The sequence below is a fragment of the Chiloscyllium punctatum genome, chromosome 19 (genome assembly GCF_047496795.1).
Source record: "Chiloscyllium punctatum isolate Juve2018m chromosome 19, sChiPun1.3, whole genome shotgun sequence".
Taxonomy (NCBI): domain Eukaryota; kingdom Metazoa; phylum Chordata; class Chondrichthyes; order Orectolobiformes; family Hemiscylliidae; genus Chiloscyllium; species Chiloscyllium punctatum.
Window position 1 is genome coordinate 89,599,702 of NC_092757.1, and position 16,957 is coordinate 89,616,658.

At 40.7% G+C, this 16,957-nt stretch overlaps 1 protein-coding gene across 2 annotated transcripts in view; it reads left to right on the plus strand.

Moving 5' to 3' along the window:
• The first annotated feature begins 236 nt into the window (after positions 1-236).
• med13a (mediator complex subunit 13a) overlaps positions 237-16,957 on the plus strand; it is a 220,407-nt gene continuing 203,686 nt past the window's right edge. For both annotated transcript variants that reach the window (XM_072590029.1, XM_072590030.1), the window contains exon 1: positions 237-534. In XM_072590029.1, coding sequence (XP_072446130.1) covers positions 460-534 — 75 coding nt within the window. In that variant the 5' untranslated portion in view covers positions 237-459. The remainder of the gene's footprint in view (positions 535-16,957) is intronic.

A 16,957-nucleotide genomic window follows, 5' to 3' on the forward strand; every position in this document is an offset into this window, starting at 1 on the left:
CGCGCTCCTAGTGGCCGCAGCTGGGAGATGCGAACGCTTTGGGCCATGCTCTATGGCGCCCCGAGTGGCCGCAGGTTCGGAACTCGACCGCCGACCGCATCACGTGACGGTGCCTCCGCCATTAAGTCTGGGACTGAGGCTCCCATTAAAGGACAGGGACTGAAACAAACCCGAGTCGGCTGAAAGAGATCCGAGTAACTGGGGGGGAGGGAGGGGAGGGAAGGGAAGGGAGGGAAGCGAAGCGAGAAGACAGATGCTTTTACCTCGTTCCCCTCTGAGAGGAGAGAAAAGAGAAATCAAAAGGCAACTACATTCTGTACATTTTAAAAAAAAAACAGCTTTCATGTGGGACAAATATCTGAGGAAATTTTCCTGAGGAGGACTTTTTCCCCTGTGTATTTCTTTTTTTTTTCTTTTCGAAGTGCGTGTTAAATCTTCGTCGACGATGCAGGGATCGTGATGATGAGTTCGTCCGGCTGCTGGGTGGCGAACGGGGCGAGTTTGGAGGATTGTTATTCCAATCTCTTCTCTCTGGTGAGTGATTGAAGCGGCCGTCGCGCAGCCATTTTCAAACCGCGGCCTTTTCACTCAGGCATTGGGGAGAGAGAGATAGTGAGGGGGGAGTCTTTAAAACAAAACCTAACACACTCACATTTTAACATATTCGTAAACCTGTCTAGATCCACACCACTCCCAATTACTCGCTTTAAAAGTGTCCTTGTTGAAGTTTTTTTTAAAAAAGAAAAATCACTTTTTTAAAAAAAAATCCTTTCCGTGTTTGATCAAATGTACAACTTGCCCACTTTTTAGAAATGTCTTGAGGTGAAAATCTGTTTTGTGTCAAGAAACCTACGTAGGCCAAGCGTGTAAACTCCTAACTTGCCATCAATAAAAGACGACTTTGCCTTTTTCCTTCATGGCACGCAAGCATTTATATCGCAGATAGCCTTTTATGAAGTATACATTTTTTGAAATTACTTTGGAACTCTGGCTATATTTCAGCCAAAATCGAAACGATATATTAACAAACGAATGAAACTGACGGAGGAGGGATGTCTATTTTGAAACTATCAAACGACGTTAGATTTAAAGACTGTCATTTTGTCTGGGACGGTTTTTTAAGAAGTTTTCTTAATGTAATGTTAATTAGGGGTTTCATATGGACTGCATTTTATCTTTGCTTTCCCCAACCTCCACTTTCGGAGGCGTACCAAAAGGGAAGTGTTTTTAAACTTCAGAGAAAGAGCAAAAAAAACTTTCAAAATGAGAACTTTAGGCCTCGAGAGTTTTAACGTAATGTCGCAGATTTTGTTTTCTTGGGTGTGTAACTTTTTTTTTGTTGCGTGGAATGGAAAATCTTTCTTGATTCACAAAGTGAAGGGAAGTTGTCAAAGGTCATTTTGCTTGGATTGAATTTCCAAATGTATTGGGTGGAGGATGTATATTTCAGGCACTTTTTTTTTCTCTTCAGAACAGCAAAAGTGCACTATATAAGAATAACCCGCCCCCCCCCCACGTCTAAAGCATTGCCTAAGAGCAGTTTGTATCAAGAGAAAAAATTGTTCAGTACATTCCTCCAAGCTGACACAACTTTTTCTTATCGTGTTTGATTTTATTAACATTGGATATTTGGAAAAGGGTGGTGAAATGGAAAGATTCAGAGCCAGTGTTTTCTTTCTATTCATATGGGAGTCTTTAAATGATTTTGGAACATCTTTTTAAAGTTTTTAAAAAATCCTCTCCATTCTTAACATGGCTGACCAGCTGTTTAGTCGAAGTGATTACAGTGCACTGTTGCTGTTCTGCAAATTTTTTTCATTTAAGTGGAAAATATGGATGAGTTGTTTCAAATTAAAACATTTGAATATGGAAAGCAAAATGGACTTGTTTCTTGAAATCAAATGCTGTGGTAGAAGTAACTATTAAGGTTTGAGCAATTAAAGGAGAATTGGATTTTTAATGTTAAAATGATCCCATATATATTTATTTTGCCACCACACCACATTTCTTTCCCCCACCTCCCCAAACAAAACCTTGATCCTTCAAGGGAAACTCATTCCTGTGACGACTCTGCTAATGGAGATAATGTGAATAATCTGAATTGTGGATTCCTGACTACTGTGACTAATCGCTGTTTGGCAGGAAAGCTAATCATATGGAATCAGACAAAGTTAATCTTCCACCTGTTCTGTTCTTCACAGCCACTCACCGTCAAAAATGATGGGACTATTGTCAGATCGGTGTTTCATCTGGCTGTTAGAAAAATGTTGATAAACACAATGAAGTTTCAAATAAACTGTTAAAAAGTCACTTGGAAAGTGTGATCTTCTGGTTGGGGTGTGGGTGCTTTAGTTATTTCCTGCATTGATTTCATCAGGACCCCGCAGCAAACCAATGAATTATGCATTGAAGATCTGTTGTAAGCGTGGAAAATATTGCTTCCATAAGTGTTGATTTAACTACTTATAATTTACATCTTGAGTAGGTGTCCAGAGCAGATAAGCTTTATAGTTATACAATTTGAGTGATACAATTTATTCTTAAGAAAAGAGATGTTAGTTATTTTGTCCCCTTGATTTGCTTTTCTTTCAAACTGCTGTTGACAAGACTTGCTGGAGCAGATGTACTATTTTGACTTGCTGATTCAGTGATCAGCACTGCTGCCTCCCATCCCTCAAGTCCTAAGATCAGGGACCCGGGTTCAATTCCAGGCTCGGGCAACTGTGTGGAGGTTGCACGTTCTCCCAGTGTCAGAATGGGTTCCTCCCACAGTCTAAAGATGTGCAGATTAGGTGGATTGGCCATGATAACTTGACGAAAGTGAGGACTGCTGATGCAGGAGATCAGTCAAGATTAGAGAGATGCTGGAAAAGCACAGCAGGTCAGGCAGCATCTGAGGAGCAGGAAAATTGATGTTTCTGGCAGGACCACTTCATCAGGAATTGGGCTGGAAGCCTCTGGGGCGGAGAGAGAGCTGGGAGGGGGTGGGACAGGGGAGAAGGTAGTGGAGTGCAATAGGTGGATGGAGGAAGGAATAAAGGTGATAGGTTGGAGAGTAGGGTGGAGCGGATAGGTGAGAAGGAAGATTGAAGGGTGGGACAGGCCATGAGGATGGTGCTGAGCTGGAAGTTTGGAACTTGGGGTAAGGTCGGGGGAGGGGAAATGAGAAAACTGGTGAAGTCCACATTGATGCCCTGGGGTTGAAGGGTTCCGAGGTGGCGTCGGATAGTGAGGGAGTGGCGGTGGAGGAGGCACAGAACCTGCACTTCCTTAGCAGAGTGGGAGGGGGAGTTGAAATGTTCGGCCAAGGGGGTGTGGAGTTGATTGGTGCGGGTGTTCCGGAGATGTTCCCTGAAGTGCTCTGCGCGAAGGCGTCCAGTATCCCCAGTGTAAAGGAGACCACATAGGGAGCAACAGATGCAATAAATGACGTTTCTGGAAGTACAGGTGAAACTTTGGATGTGGAAAGCTCCTTTGGGGCCTTGGATGAAGGTGAGGGGTGAGGTGTGGGTGTAGGTTTTGCAATTCCTGCTGTGGCAAGGGAAGATGCCAGGAGGAGAAGATGGATTGTTGGAGTGGTGTGGACCTGACCAGGTAGTCACAGAGGAAATAGTCTTTGCGGAAGGCGGATAGGGGTGGGGAGGGAAATATACCCCTGGTGGTGGGGTTTGTTTGTAGGTGGTGGAAATGTTGGAGGCTGATACGGTTTACGCGGAACTTGGTGGGGTGGAAGGTGAGGACCAGTGGGTTTTGTCCTTGTTGCGGTTGGATGTTCTTTAAGGAAGGATAACTTGCTCCATAGTTTCCAGGGATGTGCAGGTGAGATGGATTTGCCTTGAGGGATGCAGGGTTGGGGGGGTGGGGTGGGGGAGGGGAAGGAAGGAAGGAGGAGGTGTGGGGACTTGATGGGCCAAATAGCCTGCCTTCACACTATAGAAATTCTGATTCTATGACTTTGCTGGCACTTGACTTCGTGGATGTTGGCAACCATTCGGCCATAAAATGTAGAAGCTGAAGTAAGCTATTCCAACCATAAGAGGATGCTCTGCTAGTCAATGAGATCCTGAATGATTCTGATGATCCTCAACTCTAGTTTCCTACTTTTTCCCTATAACTCCTGATTCCCTTACTGGTTAGAATTCTAAGTATCATGAATTTTTCAATAAAGTAGTCTCTCATTCTTCTAAGCTCCAATGAGTGCAGGCCCAACCAAATCAACCTCTTCTCAAAAGAAACATTATTGCATGAACACAAATGGAACTAGATTAGGTTGGGATATCTGGTCGGCATGGATGAGTTGGACCGAAGGGTCTGTTTCTGTGCTGTACGTTTCTGTGGCTCTATGACTAAGTAGGTTTAGATGCTTTCAGTGGGGAATCTTTCTGTCTATTAACTTGAGTAAAGATTACATAAACGATGAAAATAATGACCAAAAATTTTGTTTTATGTCAATTGAAGAATTTATATTGGACAGGTTTTAACTCCCTGCTCCATGTTGCTAACTAGTAGTAGTGGAATATTCTATGCTCTCCTAAGAAGGCAGATTGGGCCTTGGTTTAACAGCACATCTGACAGATGACACATCTGGCACTGTAGCGCATGCCTTCTATCATCTTTGATATTTGTTCTGACTTGGAGAGGAGTGCTACTAGTTGAGCCATTGACACATGGCTTGGTTTACATGCTGACAATCAAATGTGAACCATAAGTCTTGTCTTTTCTTCACATCTCTTTCCTCGTTTAGGACCCCAATTTTAAGTCACATTTTTTCTGATCAGGCTGATATTAACATAGGCTAAGAATTGAATGTTTTTGAACTGCATTGCTAACTATGTATGACGTGATTTTCATAAGACTCCATTAGAGGAGTTGTGTCGTGACACAGATATTCATACCAGCTTATTCTATTGCTCACTGAAGAGTGTTCTTTCAGTAACTGATCTCTAGTCGTAGCAGCAGCAGCTTGTGATTGAATTCTGCAAAGAACATCATACTACACTGTATTGCTGTGCTGTTCTCTATGGTATAGTAATGCTATAATCTTGGGCACGAGTGTGCAACTTGCTGTAAATTCACATTATTGGTGAGAAGCTTGCCAGATCTAATCTTGTGGTTGGCTTGCTGTATGATGTCACGAATAAAATATCCTGGAATGCCTCCATTGAAAACAATAGTTTTTTTTAACTTCCAGACCCTTGAGCTGATCTGGACTGTTGTCTATTCCTGGGGAACTTAGCTACGAACCAGGCACTTAACCAGTTAGTGAATTGGGTTCCTGAGGTTTGCAGTACTATCTTGACTAAACAGTTTAAAATTGTGGCTTTGTGCCTAATTGATTTCAGTAGAAACTGTGATGTCTGGGACAAATGCCTAAGGATGCTTGCAGTAAAAATATCAACCTGGAGGTCTTTGTTCTGGTTTAGAAATAAATTGGTTTTAACAAGATGCATGTCCTGCCTGTCCTCTTCACTTTTTAAAGAAAGGGTGCTGAGTATTGTATAGATGAAATTTGGAGGATAATTAATTGCATGTCTCTCTTATTGCAGTAAGAGATTTAGTCTGATTCTTGATTATATAACCTGGTTCCATAGTGGGAGATGTGTCTAACACTGTCCCTTGTTGATTGTGCTCAATTATGCTTCAGGATCATTGTTTTGGAACTCAAACTGTGACACCTTGTTTATTTTTTTTCAATCTTGAAGATAATTGCAGTGCTTCCTTAAGAAACTTCTTGGCCCATGTAATCTGGTTAGTGTTGACTCATTAGGAAACCTACAACCTACAATGTGATGCACTTTTTAAGTGGTGTGCCACAAAGATTGGTGTTGGGTCCACTTTTTGTCATTTAAATAAATGATGTGGATGTGAATATTGAAAGTATGTTTAGTAAGTTTGAAGGTGACACCAAACTTGATGGCGTAGTGAATAGTGAAACAGGTTTTCTCAGTATAACAGGACCTTGATCAGGTGGACCGTTGGGCTGCGTGGCGGCAGATGGAGCTTAATTTAGATAAACGTGAGGTGATGTATTTTGCTAAAGCAAATCAGGGCAGAACATATACACTTAATGGAAAGGTCCTGGGGAGTGTTGCTGAACAAAAAGACCTTGAAGTGCAGGTGCATAGTTTCTTCACATAGAAAGTGGAGTCATAGGTAGATAAGAAAGAGAAGAGGGTGCTAGGAATGCTTGCCTTTATTGGTCAGTGCATTGAGTATTGATGTTGGGATGTGATGCTGCGGCTGTACAGGATGGTGATGTAGCAAGATTTTTGTTAAATCTTTTCTGAACCCTTTCAAGTTTACAAGGATGTTGCTGGGACTAGAGGGATTGAGTTATCGGGTGAGGCTTTGTTCCCTGGAGTGTTGGAGGCTCAGGGCCCACCTTTTTCTAGATGTTTATAAAGTCATGAAGGGCATGGATAGGGTGAATAGTTAAGATCTTTTTCCTAGGGTAGGGGAGTCCAAAACTAAAGGATATAGTTTTAAAGTGAGAGGGGAAGGAAATAAAAGGGACCTAAGGGACGACAATTTCATGCAGAGGATGGTCAGTGTATGGAGCGAGCTGCTAAAGGAAGCCATTTGAATCATAGAATCCCTACAGTGTGGAAACGGGCCATTTGGCCTATCGAGTCCACACCAACATTCTGAAGAGCATCCCACCGAGGCCACCATGTTCCGGGTCCGGTGACCCTTCCTCAGGACTAGTTCTGAGGAAAGGTCACCAGACCCGATATGTTAACTCTGACTTCTCTTCACAGATGCTTGTCAGACTTGCTGAGCTTTTCTAGCAGCTCCTGTTTTTGAAACTAATATTGATATCAGGAGAATTGTGGCTAAGTTCAGTTGATTCTTGTAGACTTCATCAAAGGTCTTGCTCGGTGTTGCTGTAATGTTATCATTGTTTGCTTTTTCAGTTTGAGGTACTGACCAATGTTAATACATGTTGACTTGGCATAGGGCAGGAGTCGAACCTAGTTTGTGTATAAATCTATTGAAAGACCCATTTTTTATGTTTACTTATATTTACATTGTTTCTGAGCTGACCCTGGTATTTTGGACTTGGTCATTATTATGGAGACCAGAGAATTAACAGGGTGAAGGGAGGTGGGGAAAAAAGCTTTTTAAGTAGTATTACTGAAATTGACAATCTTATCATGGGCTTAAAAGAACACACTTGCATGAATGCTATACTGTTTGAAATTTGATCATTGATTTGTAGGCAAATATTGCAATAAGGTCTTGTGAATGACTGGCAGTGAGACAATCTTTTTAATATTAAAGAGTGAATGTTCAAGAGAACATGTTTTTAGAGTGATGAGAAGGAATATTACAACATCTTTTGCATCTACCTGAACTGGCTGTCAGGACCACCCTTCAATGTCTTGGATGAGAGTCAGTAGCATTTTGTTCTTCATTGCGCAGGAATGTCTATTTGTGTCCACATCCTGGACTAGATGCAAACTAGAATTCTGAAGTAGACACGGAGTTGAAATTTGTTTTTTAGTCTGTGGAATTTACACTGGATTGCATCCAACAGTGGCAGATGCATCCTGTCTCCTACTCTTATAGTGTAGGACAATTTAGTAGGTAGATTTATCCATTGACCATCATGAGAATTATTCAGGTTGTACTAATGTGGCTAAGTCCTGTAGTTATTCATAGTTCTGTGATATCTGTACAGAGATAAATAGTTCAAGGTGATCTGGTATTTGGACCATAATTTGAATGCAGTCGGTTAAAGACACTAATGTTTTTTGTGTAACCCATATTAGTTTTGAGAAATTTGAAGTGGTTAACTGCTGCTTGCTCAATCAAAACATAAAATCTCAGTACAATATTGGTTGATGTCTAATGATGGTTAAGAAATTAACCAGTTCAGTTTCTCTTCAAAAAGAAATGATGGGACAAGTTACTTTAGTTGTAGGTTGCATGTTGGAACATAGGATAAAAACTTACAAATGGTTATGCAAATGGGAAAAAAATTGGCAGATGGTGTTTTAATGTGGATTAGTGAGAGGTTATCCATTTTATTTGAGTCGAATAAAAGGCAACTTGTTATCTAAATGGAGAAAAACCTTTAATGCAGAGGGATCTGGGTGTCCTTGTACATGAATCGCAGAAACATACTATGTAGGTACAGCAGGTAATGAACTTGTGGAATGTTGACATTTATAGCTAAAAGGATACAATTTTGAAGGTGGGGACGTGATGCAAAGTGTTGGTAAGACTGCATCTAAGATATTGCTTACAGTTTTGGCCCATTTGAGGATGAATGTAATTGCCTTGCAGGTAGTTCAGGGAAGGTGCACTTGATTAATTTCAGAAATGAAAGATTGGTCTTATGAGGTGAGATTGAGCAGTTTAAGCTTGTAGAGTTTAGATTTGAGAACAATGGGAAGAGGTATGCAAGTGCTAAAGGGTATTGACAAAGTAGATTATGGATGTTTCTCCTGATGGGGCAATCTACAACGAAAGGCCTTAGCCTAACACTAAGGGGGTGGTAGGTTAAAACAGATGAGTTACTTGTCTTTATCCTTGGTTCAACTGGAAAGCTTGAGGTAATCTAAACATCTCTATATGGTTCTGGATGTAGATTAAATACCTACCGTGGGTAGCACAGTGACGCACTGCTGCCTCTCCGTGCCAGAGACCCGGGTTCAACTCCCGCCTTGGGCAGCTGTTTGTGTGGAGTTTGCATGGGTTTCCTCCAGGTCCTCTGGTTTCCTCCCACAGTCCAAAGATGTGCAGATTAGCCATGCTAAATTGCCCGTAGTGTTAGGTGAAAGGGTAAATGTAGGGGAATGAGTCTGGGTGGGTTGCTCTTCGGAGGGTCGGTGTGGACTTGTTGGGCCGAAGGGCCTGTTACCACACTGTAAGTAATCTAATCTTAAACCATTTTGCCTCCATGTAAATTGAATGTTTCAGATGAAACATTTGGAAGGGTAAAATCAAAGTTTGACCCATTTATATATTGTCCTCTTAAAAATACACCAAATATTGCACTGAGATGTGACAAGAAAAAGATACGCTGAACTGAAGAAAGAGTTCTTTGGCCAATGTCTGTTGGCCTTATTTTAAAAAAAAATTTGACATCCAAATTCCATCTGGGTTTGCATTTGGATACCCATTTTGAAAAAAATGTCTTCCTCTATTTTACCATGTCATTCACTGGTTATAGATACAGACATCATAGAATATGGATGTTTTGATAGTGTGGCCAATAGTAAATGGCATAGTCATAGAGATGTACAGCACAGAAACAGACCTACGGTCCAACTCGTCCATGCTGACCAGATATTCCAACCTAATCTAGTCCCATTTATGAGCACTTGGCCCATATCCCTCCAAACCCTTCCTATTCATACAACCATACAAGTGCCTTTTAAATGCTGTAATTGTATCAGCCTCCACCACTTCTGGCAGCCCATTCCATGGATGCACCACCCTTTGTGTGAAAAGGTTGCCCCTTCGATCCCTTTCATATCTTTCCCCTCTCATCCTAAACCTCTGGACTCGCCCACCCCAGAGAAAAGGCTGTCTATTTATCCTATCTATGCCCCTCATGATTTTATAAACCTCCGAGGTCACCCTTCAGCCTTTAACGCTCCAGGCAAATCTGCCCCTGCCTATTCAGCCTGTCCCTATATCTCAAATCTTCCAACCCTGGGAACATCCTTGTAAATCTTTTCTGAACCCTTTCAAGTTTCACAACATCTTTCCGATAGGAAGGAGACCAGAAATGCACTCAATATTCCTACAGTGGCCTAACCAATGTCCTGTACAGCCACAACATGACCTCCCAACTTTTCTATTCATGTTCTGACCAATAAAGGAAAGCATATCAAACATCTACTTCGACTGTACTTTCAAGGAGCAATGAACTTCCTCTCCAAGGTCTCTTTGTTCAAGGTGTAACCAACCATTTCCCCACATTCTATATCTTCTATGTCCTTCTCCACTGTAAACATTGATGCAAAATACTCGTTTAATATTTCCCCAATGTCCTGTGTCTCCATACAAAGACCACTTTGCTGATCTTTGTGCGGCCCTATTTGCTCCCTCATTACCCTTTTTGTCCTTAATGTATTTGTAAGAGCCCCTTGGATTCTCATTAACCCTGTTTGCCAAAGCTACTTCATGTCCCCTTTTTGCCCTCCTGATTTCCGTCTTAAATATACTGCCTTTATACTCTTAGGATTCACTCAGTCTCTCCTGTCTATACCTGACACATGCTTCTTTTTTCTTAACCCTCAATTTCTCTTGTCATCCAGCATTCCTACACCCACCAGCCTTTACTTTCACCCTAACAGGAATATACTGTCTCTGGACTCTATCTCATTTCTGAAGGCTTCCTGTTTTACATATATCTGTATACCTGCGAACATCTGCACCCAATCAGCTTTTGAAAGTTTTTGCTTAATACCGTCAAAATTAGGCATCCTCCAATTTAGAACTTCAGTTGTTAGATCTGGTCTCCTTTTCCACCACTATTTTAAAACTAATAGAATTATGGTCGCTGGCCCCAAAGTGCTCCCCCACTGACACCTCAGTCACCTGCCCTACCTTATTTCCCAAGAGTAGGTCAGGCTTTTCACCTTCTCTCGTAGGTACATCCCCATACTGACTCAAAGTTTTCTTGTACGCTCTTAATAAATTCTTCTCTATCTAAACCCTTAATAATATGGGAGTCCCAGTCTGTTTGGAAAGTTAAAATCCCCTACTGTGACCACCCTATTATTACAGATAACTGAGATCTCCTTACAAATTTGTTTCTCAATTTCCCTTTGAGTATTAGGGGGTCTATAATACAATCCCAATAAGGTGATCATCCCTTCCTTATTTCTCAGTTCCACCCAAATAACTTCCCTGGATGTATTTCCAGGAATATCCTCCCTATGTACAGTCGTAATCAAAAATGCCACTCCCTCTCTTTTGTTGCCTCCTTTTCTATCCTTCCTATAGCATTGTATCCTGGAACATTAAGCTGCCAGTCCTGCCCATCCCTGAGCCATGTTTCTGTAATTGCTATGATATCCCAGTCCCATGTTCCTAACCATGCCCTGAGTTCATCTGCCTTCCCTGTTAGGCCTCTTGCATTGAAATAAATGCAGTTGAATTTATTAGTCCTACCTTGTTCTCTGCTTTGTTCCTGCCTGCCCTGACTGTTTGGCTCGCTTCCTTTCTCAACTGTACCAGTCTCAGATTGATCTCTTCAGTATTTCCCTGGGTCCTACCCCCTTCATTACTAGTTTAAATCCTCCTTGGCAGCTCTAGCAAATCTCCCTGCCAGTATATTAGTCCACTTCCAATTCAGGTGCAATCCATCCTTCTTGTACAGGTCACTTCTACCCCAGAAGAGATTCCACTTATGCAAAAATGTGAATCCTTCTCCCATATGCTAGCTCTTCAACCACGCATTCATCTTCTCTATCCTCCTATTCCTGCCCTCACTAGCTCGTAGCACTCGGAGTAATCCACATATTACTACCCTCAAACACCTCTTTTAAAAATTCCTGCCTAATTTTCTATATTCTCCCTTCAGAATCTCATCTTTTTCCCTTCCTATGTCTTTGGTACTGTTGTCCCGTTTCACCCCCTTCAGTCGAAGCAAAATGCTCAGAGACAGTGTAGTTTTATCTGCTTCATCTTTATTCTGGGCTCTGGAGGGAGAGAGAATAATCACCCATGTACACAGAAACATGAGTTGAATCTTTTCTCGAATAGCAGCTTTTCAATGCATTGAATAGTTGTTTTATAGGGAAGAGCTTCCAGATAAGGCAACATACATGTTTATTGTAATGGTCACCCAATTAATGAGAACCAATAGTAAAGATTAAGCTATCTGCTGCTTTTACATAATGAATAACTGGCTTCACGTAATGAATACTTTTCACCTTGTTAAACTGATCTCTCATATTGAATGCTGTCTCATCTTGCTAAATGGCTCTAAGTAATGAATGCTTTTCTACTTTGTTAACCCATTACCCTTGCCTCCGACACCCCATTGTTAACTGCAAGTTCATATCTGATCTGAGTCATGCTCAGCTGAACCTCTTGTTTCACAAAACTCAGAACTTAACTCTTTCCCTGTCTGCTTATGCCCTACACACACACTCATTCCCTCATTTCATGATAACCAATGGTACTCCCAGCTTTCTTAAGACTAACATCCAGTATTTAAGCAAGTTATTGACATACAACATACAATAATTATGACAAAAGTTACTACTCCGTTACAATAATTAGAGTTTGAAGAATTCTCCCATGTGGAAAATAATTCGCTAGTAAAGTTCTGAAATCCACAGTTCTCCAAAATTCTCCTTCAGTAAAGTCCAACCTGAAAACAAAATCCAGTCTGTTCTTGTGTAAAAACAAAATCTGGCCCATTACATAGCCCACAAAACACTGAATTGAGAGCCTGATTCAAACAAGGCAAAATAGTTACCTGAAAGGATTTTCTGGACCAGTATCTTAACAAACCAAAATTTTTATCAAACACTTAGAGCATGGCACAATTTACATTGAAGCTTTCCTTTTTAAACCCAAGTATTAGTACAATGTTAATTTCAGCGTTTTCTCTTTTGTTTTTGTTTTCAGCCTCTCTCTGAAATTACACACGGAGAGAGTCCATGCAGCGGAGCACATGGCACCACAGTCCAAACCCCTCTCTTATACCTAGAACAAAGACACTCAGAGCCTTAAATTTCACCAATAGGAACTTTAACCCCTTTCTCACATTTCTTCCCACTGGGGCTCAAACCGCAGCACAGTGTTGAGGACTTGAACCTCAAATCAACCCCCCCAGTTGACTTGAACCCCAGTACTGTGCAGAGGACTCTAACCTCAATCAAACCCACTCTAGAAGACAGTAACCTCAATCAAGCTTCCCCCCCCCCCCCCCCCACGCAATCTCTGCCTGCCAGCGTGCTTGCAAAACTGTTTCTCTTGACTGAACTAATTACTATTTGAGGAATCTGTAGAATAGAGTGTGATCGAGCGAGGGTACTATCTCCAGCACACAGGAATGTTGAGAGGGAGCAAGGTTTAAAATCTTACCTTGTGGGCCCTTCTGTCTCGGGACACCGATGTTCCGGGCAGCCGTTGACGCCATCCAATTGTAACTATCTGTTTGGATCCTGCTGACTATGCCAATATTGTCATTCCGTTCCCATGAACTGAGAATATGTTTACACAAACTTATGCTTGTGCATATGGGAAGATGATTTGTTTTCTCAATACTTTCTTTGTGCAGATAAATTCCAAAACTATTGATGCAGGGAAAATTTTTCAAAATTATTTCCATTACAATTTAAATTGCTTTTGCATAGTTTTACATCATGGAAGCCTTTACATGTTAGGACCATGTGACACACAAGCCCTGTGAGTTAGTTTCTAGTTTCTAGGAGGAAATCCAAGCTTCTGACAAACTTATACTTCCTTTCAAACTAAGTTGCTTTAATTACTTATGTAGTTCTTTTTTGTTTTTAAAATTTGTGGTATTTTAAAAATTATTTTTGCAGTGGTGTTTTGTTTTTGTATTCCAGCCAAATGAATTGGATGTGTTCCCAAACTTGTCTGTTTTGGTTAAATGAAGGAGCTGAGAGCTGATTAAATGTATTTAATTTACTGGAGGTCCTGACACAATAAATTCTTTTAAGCACCTACGATGGTTTTTTGACTGGACTTCACTGACAGTGAAAGAGAAAATATACTGAAGTGGCAGCTGGTGGGGCAGGAGATGCAAGTACCTTATCTGAATTTGCTTCAGTGTAAGATCTTACAAAAACAATTGTTTCATTAGCCTGACAACTCAACTGTTGGCCAGGTATGCCAGAGTGCCAAAGTATGCCAAATTCAGCACTTATCTGCACTGAATGGTGAAGCCTAATTTGCCAAATAAATAAAATATTTTCCCACTGTGTTTTTAAAGTGTTTGAGAATGAGATTTTGTAGCTGGTTACAGCTGATTTTATTCCAGGGGACACTTTTAAGCAGTTGACTGTACCCCCAACAAGTGCAAAGTCATCTTGTTTGTTTTTACTTGTGTAGTGGCACCGTTTTAATGTCGATGTCACCTGGATCACTACTAGCACTCTTGAAGGCAAAAGCTTCAAGCCTCCAGAGATGTAAAAATATTAACCTCTGCTATTACTTGCATCAATTGTGCAATGTTCCTTCTAGTTTGTACTAGAGTGCTATCCTTAGATGAGAACGTAAACCAATACCTTATCTGTCCTTTTTCAAGGTGGTTTTAAGTGATTCCTCGGCATTGTTTGAGATCGGAAATGTGTACAGTTTTTAATTATCCTTTGGCCAGCATCATGAAAACAAAATCTGATCTCTTACTGCATTGCAATTTGGAAACAATGTGTGTTACCATGTTTTCCCTGCTTTACCAGTGATTCCATTTCAGAAATACTTCATGTACTATGAATTGCTTTGGGTAGACGCTGTGATGCAGTAAACCCAGCTCTTTTTAAAATTATCTTGAACAGCTGGTTAGTCTATTCTATAGTTTCCTCAAACATGGAGCAGAGGTAGGATGTTTGGTCAGAGTCTAGATTAGAGTGGTGCTGGAAAGGCACAGCGGGTCAGGCAGCGTCTGAGGAGCAGGAAGATCAATGTTTCGGGCAAAAGCCCTTCATCAGGAATGAAGCTTTTTCCAGAAACGTTGATTTTCTTACTTCTCGGATGCTGCCTGATCTGTGCTTTTCCAGCACAGACTCTGATCTCCAGCATCTGCAGTCCTCACTTTTGCCTGTTTGGTCAGACCTGAATGAACACTGCCATCACTGATGATCAACTTGAATGCTTTTTGTCCTATGCTATCCCTATATCCCACTGTCATTTAGTATTTAGAAATGTCAGTTTCTATTTTAAAACAGTCAAAAAACAGATTGTACAGCTTTCTGAAAACGCAAAGATTCTCAATCCTGAGTTAAAAGATTCTCATCTTCCGAATTGGCTTCCTTTATTATTTATTTTACATTTTGCCCCTTGGTTCTAGAATCACTAACCAGGAAAACATGTCCTGTCTATTGTTCTAAGTTTCAATGAGATCACCTCTCAGTCTTCATCTGTCCACAGTTCAGACCTTCTTCCCCAATCTCTCCTTTTTAGGTCAATCCCACCATACCAGGAACAAGTCTGATAAACCTTAATTGTGCTTGCTGTATGGCAATAATATCCTCCCTTAGGTAAGGCCACCAAACCTGCATGCATTATTCCCAAATGTGGTCTTAACTTCTATACAATTGTAGCAAGACTTTGCTGCTCTTGTATTTGAATCATCATCTTTGTGATAAAGGCCAACATACCATTAGCTTTCTTAATTCCTTGCTGTACTTAAATGTTGGCCCTCCGTGACCTTATTCGTTAGCATCTAAGTCGTTCTGTGTATTTCCATTTCTAATCTCTACGATTGTAAGTAATACTCTACACATTTGTATAATAAAGTGGATAGCCTTCCATTTTTCCACATTTGCTTTCCGTCCTACTCATTTAAATCTGTTCAAATCTTCTTGAGGTTGCTTGACTCAACTTTACGTTCTCCAATTTTAAATAACCATCCCATTCCTCCTCTCCTCCCCCACCCCCACCATTTCCCTCCCATTCTATCTACCAACCCTTCTTTCCAGCCACCAACTGGATTCATTCCTCCCATTGACCAACCAGGCCGTATCCACCACCTGTGTTCACCTATCACCACCTTACAACTCTGCCCCCCATACCACCCAAACCCCCCTCCTTATCTGCAGCTCCCCACCCCTGCCTCCATTCCTGAAGAAGGTTTATACTTGAAACGTTGACTTCTCCACCTCCAGATACTGCCTGGCTTGCTATGTTCTCCCAGCCTCCTGCTTGTCTCCTTTTGGATTCCAGCACCTGCAGATTTTTTTTTTTATCTCTTGAATCTTTCTCTGAGCACACATTCCTACCTGACTCTCTTTTTTAAACTACAAACTTGGGAAATTAATTTTGATCTTGATGTCCAACTCATTTGTATACTGAACAGCTGGGGCCCAAATACAGATCCTTCTGTATCCCACGTGAGTGATCTGTTTATTACTATTTTGCTGTTAGCCAATCCATAATCTGTACTGGTGTGTTCTTCTATCCTGTTTTAATTTTGTGAACCAAAATTTGTGTTTGACTTTATCAAAGCCTTCTGAAAAGTATACTGTATATACTGATTTTTACTTACAATTGATAATTGTAAAACTGAACACATTTGTCCACTGTGATTTTTCCATTCACAAAATTGTTAGTGTGGAATTTGGTATAGGTGAATGGATGGGAGCAGTTGCTAATGCATTTGTTGAACAGAACTGAATAGTGCACATAACATCAGTCCTAATAGATTTTCTCAGGCTAAGTTTTTAACAACAAAAGTTCCATCTTTATCTAAACGTCCGTCAGATCAGCTTTTATTAATCTCTGAGGAGTTGCAGTGGTTTTTCAGCATTCTATTCAAAACTGTAGTAGTTGAGAAACATCTGGCCTACTTCAGAAATTTATTTCCACTTGTAATACAAAAACAAAACAGTTCGAATAATCAGCCTTCAAACAGGAAATTGTGACTAAGAAACTGTAGTCTTTAAACATGTTGACTTGCAAAATAACATTTTAAGTGACTTCCTGTTTTTAAATTTTATTGAAGTCAGCATAAAGGACAATGTACTTAACTGTCTATATTTATACACTTGCTAGATTTCAACCAGTGTAGAGTCATTCATAATCTAGTTTGGTGCAACAGCCTGTAATTGAATATTATGCCAGCATAGTTATACACCATTCTCTGCAGTTTGTTTGACGGTCCATATGTATTCCAAACTGCGTAAGTTAGTACCAAACCTGCTGTTTACTTTGCCATAAATATTTATACTGAAGGTATTGCTGCAGCAAGGAGACTTCTCAGATTGCTTGATTTTCTATTACTTTAACTTTTTTAAAATTG